The sequence below is a fragment of the Struthio camelus genome, chromosome 4 (genome assembly GCF_040807025.1).
Source record: "Struthio camelus isolate bStrCam1 chromosome 4, bStrCam1.hap1, whole genome shotgun sequence".
NCBI lineage: Eukaryota > Metazoa > Chordata > Aves > Struthioniformes > Struthionidae > Struthio > Struthio camelus.
Window position 1 is genome coordinate 58,672,025 of NC_090945.1, and position 13,798 is coordinate 58,685,822.

At 39.0% G+C, this 13,798-nt stretch overlaps 1 protein-coding gene across 5 annotated transcripts in view; it reads left to right on the plus strand.

Annotated features, from left to right (window-relative positions):
• Positions 1 to 13,470, plus strand: part of CORIN (corin, serine peptidase) — a 159,417-nt gene extending 145,947 nt beyond the window's left edge. For all 5 annotated transcript variants that reach the window (XM_068942966.1, XM_068942970.1, XM_068942969.1 and 2 more), the window contains 5 exons: positions 2,411 to 2,460; positions 4,106 to 4,280; positions 7,823 to 8,094; positions 9,831 to 9,964; positions 10,419 to 13,470. In XM_068942966.1, the coding sequence (XP_068799067.1) occupies positions 2,411 to 2,460; positions 4,106 to 4,280; positions 7,823 to 8,094; positions 9,831 to 9,964; positions 10,419 to 10,601 (814 nt within the window). In that variant the 3' untranslated portion in view covers positions 10,602 to 13,470. The remainder of the gene's footprint in view (positions 1 to 2,410; positions 2,461 to 4,105; positions 4,281 to 7,822; positions 8,095 to 9,830; positions 9,965 to 10,418) is intronic.
• The last annotated feature ends 328 nt before the right edge of the window (positions 13,471 to 13,798 follow it).

The window sequence follows — 13,798 nt, forward strand, 5'->3', positions numbered from 1 at the left end:
AACTAAAAAGCCTAGAAAGAGATTTCAGAACAGACTTCCAAAACATCCTTCCTCCATAGAAAATACTTCTGTTTCATAAGAAAAAATGTCTTGGCTAAATGCAGGTGGCAGAGGTACAACACATGCATGAAGAAGCAGATCTGAGGAACACACCTACTTTTCTTTTGTAATGATCTCTTATGATCTGTAGGGATCCTTTTCTGCAGTGGCTGATTTATTCAGCAGATGAAAACTGAATGAGGTTGTGTCTGCAAGTGTCTACTTATGCTTTCCTACATATCAGTTTTGTAGTAGTTTTGTTTTACGTTAGTATTTTGCCCATTCATTTAAGTTAATTTGTATCTATTAATCTAGAAAAAGGACCGTTAGTAGGGTGATTCCTGATACTTCAAAATGTTATTGTTATCTCTTAATTTTCCTCTCTCTCAGTCTCTTTCTGCTAGCCTAATGGTATCTAGGTGCTTTTCTCTAGACTAATACAATAATAAACATCCTAGGCTGTTACCAGCTGCAAAGGGGGGTTCGTGAGCATGTTGTGTTAGGTTATTAAAGCGCAAAGCAAGAATTTCAAGGTGCTTTGCCACATTTGAAAGTGGTCAGCTGTGATATATCTGCGAAGGGCTAGATTGGAGCCTCTGAGTTACTTGACAGAAGATCTAGTCTCACCTCCAGTGCAAGTTAAAGCAGAGAAAACATCAGTAATGTGGATAATTGATAAAGCCGTTACAGAGATGAAAGTAACACGTAGGAACAGATGTTCCAGTTTCCTAGAATCTGAAAAATGGGTAACAACAAGGTCAGAAGCTAAGGTCTTGTATGAAGATTGAGGCCATTTTCTTTTTGACTGTGTCAGGCTGCCTGGACCTCACTGGCTGTGGGCAAGCTGCAGAGCAGATGCACCTACAGTCTGATCTCCCAGGTGTCCAGCTGGAGTAGAGGGCATGCTGGGGCACATCATGGCTTTCTCTCTTCTCTCATGCCTGGCTTTCCTTCCAGTACAAAGCAAATTTTGCAGGGGATAATATGCATTTGGTCCCTTCCCAGCACGAAGCTAAGACAGCTCAGGACCTGGGAAGTGCCCCTGAGCGCCACAGTCTAGGTATATTCATCTGGATCAACTTCAGCATGTAAAATGTCTGTGCCAGAAACTTTGGCAAAAACCAACAAATAGACCAGTATTTTCACAGAAGTTTGTTGAGCAGGTATATCAGAATGCAGGCATTGTGCACAAAACAGCTTATAATCTTTTAGGAGACTGGCTATTCCATCACAAGTCAAAGAAACTTCCAGAGAGGGGAGTAATTATTCTCCTGAGTGTGGCTGTTCTGTTATCTTCTGTATTTTTTTATGCAATGTAAATGCTCCTCAGAATTGTTTTCAGTCAGATATCATTTGTGAAGTTGGCTCCATGGGGCTCCAAGAACAGAATTTTATTGTCAGTGTTTTTCAGGCTGAAGAGGAACAGAGAATAGGCTGATTTGTACAGTATATGAATGGGCTATCCGGAATGTAAGGAGCAGGGGCCTGGCCAAAACACAGATCCAGGCCTGAGTCCTTGGGCTAATATGGTGAGCTTATTGACTCACTGATGTTGTGCCCACATTAGTACGTACTTACACTGAGTGCAGCCTCTCGTTAAGTAGTTGTAACTTTAAAAGTACTGCCTACCTGCTAAAATTTCAGCCTTCCAAGAATTACCTGGGGAATAGCTAATCCATGCATACGGTCTAACTCAGCTCTGCATCTGCTTCAGAAAAGCACATACATGCCACAAATTAAAGAAGTGGTGGAAATGGTGGTGGTGGAAGTAAAAAGGCAATCAGATAGTTGAGCCACAATGTTCTCCGTTTTAACAAGGATACCCCTTCCTTTAACATAAGAATCCATTCTTTCCTTTCGCACTTGAAAATTTTCAACAGAAGTGATTACTTTCTGTTGTCTTAATACCTTTGCAAACTTCCGGGGCTTTCATCAAAGTACCCCAGCTTTTAGGGCGAACATTTTCATCAAAGATGGTCCACGGAAAATTCTATCCTTCAGCTGTAAGGAAGAGGAGAACAGCAATCTCTGTGCTTTCAGGTGCCATAAATTAAGAATTGACAGAAAGTACCTCTCAGCTGACCTCAGAGCTGGATCAGTGCCCAGAGAAAGAGGTAGTCTGCAAAATATGTAGCACCCAGTCATGAAGTGCATTAAAAAGCTGAACTAATATTTTGAATTGTCTCCAGGCAGACACTGGCAGATGTTGATGTTTCTGGTATGAGAAAGTCCTTGTGTTTCTTTATACGGTTTGGGGGTATTTTAACAGCTGATTCATAGCAGCAGCTACATTATCTGTGCTGATATGCAAATTACCAAAAAGTACATCAACTAATTGAGATTTCCATGATGTTATTGTTCCAATATTTAGGCAGATGTGTCGAAGCAGCAGCAAAGTGTCTCTTCTTTGTACTAAAGAAGGTAAGAGAAACGTATATATCAGGGAAAATAGGCAAAGTGAATTGTATATAGGCTCTTAAGACAAGATATGTTAAAATACACTTTAAAAAAATGCAGATACTTAATGTGGGTTCATTCTGAAGTCCCACTAGACCTCTGCAACCTCCAGTTTTGCATTGCTTTTTTTTCCTACTGCATTCAGTTTCATCAGCTTTTCTGTCTTTTGCAGTAGATTGTCAACTGCAGTAGCCTAGCCCGGCTTTCACTCCCACAAAATGAATTCTGTTAGCCGTCAGGTTTCAGAAATTAATTTTGCTGAAACTGCTTTGTTGCCAAAAATATTCTTTACCACCAGAGCGGTTAGCAGGCTATTTACCTGGAAGTTTAAGCTGTGATCTGCTTGTAGCTGTGAATCTCAAGGGAAAGAGGAACCTAAAGGAGAAAGCTACATATAAATTTGTGGGCATAGCAGACTGTGTAAATTTAAGTGGTTTGAAAGTATAGAAATTCTTCATCTTGTATGAAGTCATGTTCTACAAACAAGGATAGCGTTGCTGAAGAACACTTAAAAATACAAATTAGCGCGACACTGGGAAGAGTAATCACAAAGTGTTACCTAAATTTGAGAATCTAATCAAATCTAATCATATTTACTGCCTTTACCAAAAAAACCCACCTCATAGGAGCCTGTTAAAGGAATGCTCCTAACTTATGTTGCTTTAAGTACACTTAAAACCGCATGTCCTCTGAGGTTACCTGAGGGAACACAGTGAGAATTAGAAATTACAAATCACCATTTCTCCGATTTATTTCTTCCCCACTAAACTCTCACATGTATACACAATAGTAGGAATCCTCCCTTGGCAGGCTGATTGCAGAAACTGATGGTGTTCATTCATTCTCTAAAACAGACTGAGTATAAATAATAGGATAAATAATAGGATAATATTTATCCTCAGACTGAGGATAAATAATAACAGTCTGTCACTTTACAAATCCAGAATGTAAAGTAAACCAAAAGTGAAGGGCTAACTATATTTAAAATACTAATTCTCTGGCAGATAGGACTCTGAGACAATTCCCAAGGGGAGCAGTATATAAAGTAGAATGGGTAGAGTGCTAGAGTATCTTCAAATATTTCCCTTGGTGATTTCCATGAACAAAGCAAGTTTGTGTCTTGCAGATAAGTAAACAGTGTTACATTTGTCTCAGGCCTGGCCTTAAGCAAAGGCTTTTTATTGCTGAGCTAATTTTGCAGAGGCAGTTCTTATGTATAGTACAAAGTAGCCCAAACATGTTGGTAGCTGACAGAAACACAATGCAACAAAACCAAGACGCCTTCTCAAGGGTTGCTGGGTAGCTCTGTTGTTTAGATAAACAAAGGCCAACTTCCCTCCCGTTAATTTGATTCATAGTTTAATTTGTCTAGGCTGAGCCATCAAAATTAATCTCAGGAGAGCGAATGCTTTGATGTAAAGGAAGGACTAAAACGGCTCAAAGTGCCTGATATTAATGTGTGAACATTGATGATTTTGTTTATTGTATTGTTCAGTGTAATTTAACGACTCTGTTAGTATTGTTCTGTACCCAGGTTTCTTCCAGAACATCCTGTACACTCTGTGTTCATGGTAGAAAGTAAATCCCTTCTGTGTCTGGTCCTCACTAGATTGTGGCCGTCGCCCAGCCGCTCGCATGAACAAGAGGATCCTTGGTGGCAGGACCAGTCGCCCAGGCCGATGGCCATGGCAGTGCTCTCTGCAGAGTGAGCCAAGTGGACACATATGTGGCTGTGTTTTGATTGCAACAAGATGGGTCTTGACAGTAGCACATTGCTTTGAAGGGTGAGAAGGGCTAAGACAGTTTTACTGCTTGTATACAAATTGGATATAACTTGCACATGAAAATTACCAAGTCCTCCACTAGACACATTGGTGGCAGGTGATGACATTCATAGAATGGCAAATCACGGAGGCCTGTTTTTGGAGACTAAAAGGGAAAGTGAATGGTATAAAACAGCGTCAGCTGAGGTTCTGACATGCTTTATTATTCATTGCTGGTATCTACTGCTAATGAGAGGTAAAACAAGCAGATTTGACTTTCAGTAGGAAATTCAGGAAAAAAATATGCAAAAGACTAATCTTCTCTAATCCTGTAACTCTCATACAAATGCCATAGATTAAAGAAAACAATCTGGAAGTCAGCATAGAAATGACCCCGGACAAAATGTTGTGGTCATTAAAAATAAAAAATGAGTATTTGCTCACAGTGTAACTGACATGCTGAAGTTCACTGCCTTTTCTAATTACAGACTAACTGGCCAGTTCTTTATTACAATTGTCAATCATTTAAAAAGTCAGTACTAACCACTACTCACTGAGTCATGGTATCTGAGGTCCTGTGGTGGGTGGACTGTCTGGAGGGGAATTTTGCATGTCTCTTAGGAACTGTCTTAATCATTGTCAGCTTTTCAGTGCTAACCACCATGTCTTTTTAATGAAACACAAATTTTGGAATGAAGCTTATTATCTTACTTGTTTTGTCTTGCACCAGAGTTTTCCCATTGGGTTTCTAAAGATAATCAAAGTGTATTTTTCTGATGTAGTTGGCAAGTACTTTTTTGCTAGGTGGTTGTCACCAGTGCTTAATCCTGTTCACAGATGGTACTTGCTCATTGGAAATTTTGGACTAAACACCTTTTCTTCCTGTTTAAGCCACTAGAAATTCTGTGGTAAGCATGAAAGAAGATGGTACTTCAGTTTCATCTTGACTATTTCTTTATAACTTCAATCATTCCTTTTTTGAGGAATAATTTCAATTCTATCTATCTTTTTCATTTCTGGAACACTGATTTCTCCAGCATTTGAGTTTGGGGGGTGAGGGTAGGGGGTAGGATTTTTGGTTGTTATGTTTTTTTTTCCTGGCTCTCAGTGTACCTTGCAGCAGAGGCAGTCTCTGGATCTTGTCTCCAGGCCAGAAGACAAGTCAGCGATAGCATGAATATCTTAGTGCAAGGCTATTTATGGAAATGTTAGAGAAAGTAATGTCAGAGAGACCTCAGTTCTGACTATCAAAATCGGTATCAGAAACTCTTGATCGTATCAAGCCCTAAGGATGTTTGAGAGGAACTGATTCCACTGAGACAGGAGGGAAAAAAAAATAGAAACTTCAAAGACAAACCTAAATAACTTTCCTTCTAAACTAACAGAATATTAAACCTGAATAAAAATGCAAACAAGAGCATTTTATTTATCAGATTTTGGGTCCTGCACGAGGACCTCCCTAAAGAGGACCTCTTCTTTCTAATGTGTTTTTAAGTACAGCTAAATAGTTTCTGGAATATTTATTTACCTTTGGAAGAACTTTTTCTGGTGCTCTAAATTAAAGGGTGGGATTTACAGGTGATCCTGCATAAATATTAGGCTGCTGCTGAATTTGATGTGTAAGAGATTTCTCTCATTAGTGAAAAATGAAGCTGTCAGATTTATGAAGTAAAAATTCTCCCATTCTGTCAAATGCAGAAAGACCACTACTACATTTTAGAGCTGTTCCTTTACCTCTGATACAGGGCTACATAATATCAATGTAAGCTTAGAGTAGTATATTGAGGAGGTCTCTTTCACATTTGTATTCTAAATGCCTTACAGAAGAAAATGACAAAAAGTTTTTTAAATACTAAGGTATCTTGGTTTAATATGTACTGAGGAGTTGTATGAAATTCTCTTCTGCCTCTCTGATGAGATAGAGGCTGTGTTCCCAGGGGCCTGACATCTTTACACTCTTCAGTAGTATAATGTCTTACATAAGCAGCAAGCTCATTCATTGTCTGCTGTTGATCTCATACGTGTTACAGAGTGGGTTACTATAATGTTGCATTATACACTGCAGTTTAAAACTACTAAGTTTTCTCGATACAAAATATTTCTAAATCTACCAAACCAAGCTAGATAAGCTAACAATTTTTAATATTTTATAAGTGCTCTGGTGCATTAGACAAAAGTATTTTGTGAAGTTTGGGGTCCCAAACACGAGGACCATGTATCAGTAGCACAGGAGAAAATATTAATGCAAATGGCCATGAATACTTGTGGAGGTTATAAATGGAAAAAGCTACGTTAACCATGGTGTCCATGGCTAATTTCATCAGCGTAGTCCCCTGTGTTTTGTCCAGAGTAGTTTGAAATGCGTTACATAAAAGCATCCAAGACATTATTTTTCCTCATTGTATGATAATACATTCCAGCTGTAACTTCTTATTTCTCAGAGCAATGCTTTTTTTTTTATAATGTTCATAAACATGATAGGATATGAACATTCTTAGCAGGTAATCCTGACACATTATGGAAAAATTGTTCACAAACTGAGCATGAGAGTAAAAAGATCATTACAGTCTGAAATACTGCAATTTTCATGTAACTTTAAAATCAAAATAGCTTTTATTTAGCAACCAAAGCTCTTTACAAATTATAGAAACCACAATTCTGTTGATTACTTTCCAAAAAAGCTGTTTTTGCCTGTTTTCATTAAGCTTTAGTCTCTGCAAGTGTTTAGTTGCACTATCTTCAATCAGTTGTGAAAATGCTGAGGGTTTTTTTGAGGGTTTTTAGAATCACAGACTAACTAGGATCCTGTGACTTCTTGCTACCAGGTATGATCAAGAGATGATACTCTCCAAGCCCTTCATGAAGTCCATGTTTTTCTCACATGGCTCAACTGATGCTAATTCAGTCTTCCCATTTGAACCATAGCCATCATTTTTGTATTCATGGATGTTTACCAAAAAAAAAAAAAAAAAAGAGGCTAAACAATTTTGTGTAAGAGTCAAAGTAACCTTTGATCTTAGGCATAAAGAGTGTGCTTGTCACAGACTGGGGGCCCAATAAGTAAGAAGGGCCTTTTCCCAGGGCTAGCATAAAAGATTTAATTTTCATGATTAAACTGCTTCTTTGAGACTTATTTGGGACTTCAGCTTGAGTTACTGCTGTCAGCAGCATGTTACTGAACAACAGTGTAATTCCCTGAGAACTTTGTATATGCCCACCAGTGAGCACGTGAGCACCTAGTACTTGGGCAGGATCCACAGGATGATTTTGATAACCTTTGGCATTTAGTACAGCAAGTAGGTGGTTACATGCCTTTTGAGGGTCCGAACTTGAATTCATTTGGTAGCAAGCAGGAAGGAAATGGAAAGCCCTACATATATATCCTAAATATGATACATAAAGTATTTGTTTTTCTTGTAGTATTTGTACGTGCAATGTTTTGTGAAGTGCAACGTACAGAAAGTCAGGAAGACAAAAATTCTCAGTTATGTATTTTCATTTACTATCTCAATTAAAATTTCCTTTTCTTTCTTTCTTTTTTTCTTTTTTTTTTTTTAACAAAGGAGAGAAAATGCAGCTGTTTGGAAAGTAGTGTTTGGTATAAGCAATCTGGATCATCCATCAAGCTTCATGCAGACTCGACTAGTGAAGACCATTATCCTGCATCCACGCTACAACAGAGCAGTAGTAGACTATGATATCAGCATTGTAGAACTACATGAAGATATCAATGAGACAAGTTATGTGCGACCTGTCTGTTTACCCAGCAAAGACCAGTTGGTTCAGCCAGATACCTACTGCTACATCACAGGCTGGGGACACATGGGCAACAAAAGTAAGATGAATACTTTTGGGATTCTTGGAAATTCTACTGACTTAATCAAATAAGTGATCCTATTACAAAGCTTTATCCACTTATATTATTTCTGGATCTTATTGAATACTAAGGAACTGTAACTACGCATGAAGGTATCTAGCTATGACCAGAGCCTAGCTTTTTTAAATCAGTAGCCTAAATTTAGGCTCCTAAATTCACGTCTAGGTTAAGTGGTTTGATTATTCAAAAATGCTGAGAAGTTAGGAACTACTACCAAGAAAGTCGCCTGAAATAGTTATCATTTTACTCTTTTAGGCTGTGTTCAGAGCTGTGAGAAGATATCAAATTGCCAATTTGGGGAGGGGGTAATAGTCTTAGTTCAGTGAAAGCAGAAGGTAGTGGAAGAAGGCACTGAAAGTACTGGCATACAAGCTGAAAGAAGATTTTCTTAAACCAAGGCTCTGTGTCACACTTTGGGCTTGTGATGTGATTTATTCCATCCTGGCATCATCACAAGTTTTGTTTTTGTTTCGCTGAACAGAAACATTATTGTGGGTTTTTGTTTTTTTTTTTTTGTTCTGTAGCCACTGTAATCCTTGGGTCCCGTGACAATAACAACTATGTTATGCAAATCTTTGCTTTGACAGAATGAGCCTGCATACCTCATATGCAAAAATATCCTGGCTTGGTTACATTCAGTCCTCTGTGCTTCTCTCTTCTCTGTATAGTAATTACTAGAGAAAGGTGTAATTCTGTACACTGGAGAAAGAAATTTTCCTTTCAGTAGTGGCATTTCACCTCTAGCAGCCAGGTCACACCTGTGGCAATAATGAACAAATTGTTCCATTTATAACTGAAAATTCATGTTCTGCATTCCTAAACACAGAATTAAACTGTACCTGGGAGGGACAGTCTGTTTACTAGCAGCTCTACCCATCTAAGACTAGCTTTTATGTAATGGCAGAACAAATAACAGAATGTTTTTGTACCACTGGTCAATGGAAAAAGTGCTTTGCTCTCTAATGTGGTTGTGGAAATGCTTTCAAAGTTTTTACGTTATAAAGCAGTAAAATTCATCATGGCTACATAAGGTTTAGTACTTCATGCTCAAGGTTTAACAGCTTCCCTGTGAATTTGAGCTAGGTCAACTGTTTTCAGTAGGAGGAAGCCCTTTATGGGCTCCTGAACGCTCTAAAATAATTTCAATACCTTTGAATTCTGATTTCCTCATGCACTCTCTGGGTCAAACTTACCCATACTGTAACTCAAAACAGCCGGTGATTATACCAAGTGTGAATATGGGAGATAGATACCTGGAAAACGGAGTGATTCTGCCACTGAACAAATGGCTCAAACCTTTCCTTCCCCTCCCTTGCATTACTGTTTTCTGTCCAATACTGCCCCCATCTTAAAAGTAATAATGTATCATATAAAGGTGCTCTCTCTCCTCAATCTCTCAGTGCCAATGTGGAATAAAGTGGAAGTGTGACACTGCCTCATGTGCTTGGTCCTTTTCCAGAATGCAACATATACACCTCTAACTTGGGAGCGCAAGAATCCTGAATCCCGCAATGAGGCAGTGCAAAAAAAAGTCTGCTTTCATCTGAGTTTTGTGCTAAATGGGAATACTTCTCTCCTTACATTTAAGTAATATTTCAAATCTGTTTTAATGGAAATATTTATCCTAGCTCAAAGAGACATTATAACTACTTGTCTGCTTGTGTGTAGTTTAATGCTTAATTCTGTTTTTTTAGTGCCTTTTAAGCTTCAAGAAGGAGAAGTTCGCATCATTTCCTTAGAACAATGCCAGTCATACTTTGACATGAAAACCATCACCAGCAGGATGTTATGTGCTGGCTATGAGTCTGGCACTGTGGACTCTTGCATGGTAGGACACTCTAAGAAGAAACTCACAGCAACAATTGCTTTTAGAAATCTATAGTATGGTACTTACTATGTATAGCACACTTCATCTTCTGTAGAAATGATAGTATGGTCTGGTTACATATTTTAACCCAACAGCTGTTGTTATTGGTGTAATCAACTTCAGTTTATGATTATGAAGTGCTGTTTGAGGATTCTTAGGTTCATATATATGAGTTATATATTTTTTTCATTAGTATGGGCATTGTACAGCTTCTTTTTTTTTTTTTTGTACAAATGTAATGGAATAAATACTGGTAACGCTTTATATTGCTATGTAGTTTAGCTGTGCTGCCAGTTTTTACAGCTGAGTTACTTACGAAAAGCAAACCTCTCTAGAAATTGAGACATAGCTTTAACCATATGACTGTTGGCTATGTGCAGCCCCTATAGACTGTGTTTTTCCTTTCATGTTGCAGGGTGACAGTGGAGGACCACTTGTGTGTGAGCAACCTGCAGGGCGCTGGACTTTGTTTGGTTTAACATCTTGGGGCTCTGTCTGCTTTTCCAAGGTTTTGGGACCTGGAGTTTACAGCAATGTGTCACATTTTATTGAGTGGATTGAAAGACAAATATACATCCACACCTTTCTGCTAAACTAGCTCCAGATGTTAAGAACTGTGTTGACAGACAAAAGGAAAAAGGAATCGACGTTTCAACCCTGAAGATTTTGCAGTCCAGAAACTCTAGGAGAAGGAGTTTCAAGCTGTTATCTGTTCTTGCTGTGGAGCTATGGAATACGCAGTGTATGTTAATGGTAAACCCTCCTGCTGGCGAATATAGATTGGGGTAGAACTAATAGTCCTTTTTGACTTTTCTTTTAGCTGTGTTGTGTTGCTATTCCAAACACAACAAAAGGTTTAAAAGAAACACATCAGACACTTTCTGCCTTTCAGTTATTCAAACTAAGCAGTAGCACAGGCTAGTAAAACTATAAAACAACCTATTTTAATACTATTAAGTCAGTAGCACATGCAATTTCACGCAGCAGTTGTCATGAGGAATGAACTCCGTGCATTCAGAGGACAGTGACGGGCTGTATAGTCACAAGGGCAATGCCAGGCATGGCGGCACAAGCACTGGAGGGTGCTGGAGATGGCTGAGCTCGTGCACACATGTGGCACAGGGCGCACAGGAATACAGGCGCAGGTCTCGCAAGGTGCCAGCCACATGCTGCTGGTGTGCCCGAGCTAACGTATTCTTTTTCAGGGTGGCTAATTAGCATGGGTCTAACCATGTACTGCCCTGACTCCACTGCTCCTGTTCATAGAGCCAGCAGGGTGCTGGGTGGCAGGGCAGCGTAACTTGAGGCACCCGAGTTCAACATTTAGTTGTTCAGCGTTTTTGATGGTTTCTACCTGTCAAGTGTGAGACTTCTGTGTTGCAGTGTGCCTGAAAATGCCCATGTCTTGACAACAGTACACAGATCAGCACATTTATCAAATCTGTGCCCTGTTGGCATTTTTTTTTAAACCTTATTTTGCATTGACAATCGCTAAACCTCTAACAGTGAGCCAGTTTGAGCAGCTGGTGAGCTATGGAAAATGTAATTTTCTTTTTTTTCTTTTTAAACACAAAAAGAAAGTGTTCTGAGCAAACACTTGAACTCAGATGTCTCAGAGCAGTACTTTAAATACTGGGAAGCAAAGTGTTTTGGCTAGGTCTTTTCTAGTATCTTGCACTAGAAGTTTCATTTTGCTTGGCAAGATTAAACAATCAATCATTGGAGAGAAAAAGAAAAAGCTGAATAAGACTTGGAGTTACTACGTCCTACTCAAAATTAATATTATAAATATGTGAAATAAAATACAATAGCTTCATCAGCAACGACTTAGACCCGTGATCAAATGTTTGCTAGCCTGATGGACAAGGCAGAGTGCTTTGTGCAGTGGATAAAAAGCTAAGCCTTGACTCCAAGAGAGGCTACAGATGATTAAAAAAAAAAAAAAAAATCCCAGTAGAGCCTGGCAGAGAGGAGGTGTTTCTTACCAACTACTGTAGATGACTTCTGCACACCTCCTTGCTTTTGAAAACCTGGGTCAGGAAGCTGAGGATTATAACATGAATTTCACTGGGGAGCAGAACAGCTATAACTAACTAACTTGGGTGTTTTCAGTGCTGTGCCTAGTATGCTGTGAATCCAGCCTGAGGCATACAATAAAATGACCCTCTCTGCTACCTCTGGCATGCCCCCATGACAACGTGGCAGGACCTTGTCAATACCAGGACTGCCATATGTGGAAACATGCATTAAGACAGCCAAGGACATTTCAGGTACTATTAATCACATTACAGTTAATTTACATTGTTCTGACTTGCAGTGTTTAGTCTGACTTTTAGACTTTAGTGAAAGGTTTACCTCTTAAGTTCCGTATCTCCTCCTTTAACACACCTGATGTTAGACATATTAGACCGTGCTCTACAGAGCATTAGTAATAAATATTCAATATTTATGTTATGGGTTCTGAAACTCTATTTATGTGACTATTGTATCACTGTTTCATACTCACAAAGAAAACCTAATGCTTTGCTAGTGCTTTTTTTTTTTTTTTTTTTTTTGGTACTAGGGAATTTGTTTTCTCTGTAACATACATCTGTTCTTCTTCCCCCAGCTACAACTGAGAGAATGCAGCTGTGACCATGTTTTTGCAGTGAGGGTTACTGATACCCTTGCCTTAATGTATGGAACTTGCAGTGTTCAGTCCCCCCTTTAGCTTTTCTCTGGGGCCTGTGGCCAAGAGCCACCTGAGAACATGGCCTGGGGAGTGCCAGAGCCAGCCTGCCCCACAGTCCGCTGCAACGCTGACAGGCGAGGATTTCAGCAAGGTCCATTTTCCAGAGATCAAGACAAAAAGGTGGTGTTGTGAAATGAACAGCCCAGCCTGATATCGCTCCACCAAGTGAAGTTGTTTGTTAGAAGCTTTGAAAACAGTAAAGCACTGAAGAACATATAATCATTTCATGTAGCTATAGGCACTATCACATGATCAGATGTAAAGTAATTCCTCATTTTAATAAATTGGGTTTGGCCTGCCACCAGTTTCCAAGCAGTCTCTCCAAAGAAACAAGGGAGGGGAGTCCTGCTCAAAACTATCGTCCAATCCCTGTCTAAGACCAGTTTGAAGGAATTATAGACTGAGCCCCATCCCAAATGGCTTTAGCAGAGAGCAGTAGGGTTTTTCTCCTTCCCTGCAATTTTGTGTGCGACAACATTCCATGTAAAGAGGAAATTTGTAATTTTATAAGAGTATTTTTATACTGCTTTTTTTCTATATGTGCACATAAAATAAGCAAACATACTCATCCTTCTAGTGTATCAAGCCCCTCCCTGTGTGCTGCCATAATGGTTATAATGAAGATTACAGTTTCTTTTTCAAGTGTGCCATAGCTGTAGCTCCAAGTGGAGCTAGTCAAGCAGATGTGTTTCTTTTTAGCTGTACTAATAAAAATTCACAATCATTTTCCAAGTAACTTTTCTGTTGAAAATGTGTTTTTATTCTTTTTTTTTTTTTGTCATCAACTCTCTAAATGTGGAGGTGTGAAGTGATTAAGGACAAAATTATAACTTTAGCAGTCATGCTTAAAAATAGCCTTAAAACCGGTATCTGCATCCCCTTCTCTAGCTGTTTAAAGTACTACTGATGATAGCCCTGTTAGCACTACAGCTTTTGTGGAGGGTCTGGCACTACAACCACTGTGTAACTTCTAGTTTATGCCACATGTATGCTTCCAGTTCAGAATATTACCACTGCCAGCAATTATTCTGGATTGAATTATTTCTGGTGTAAAGCTGAAAAAA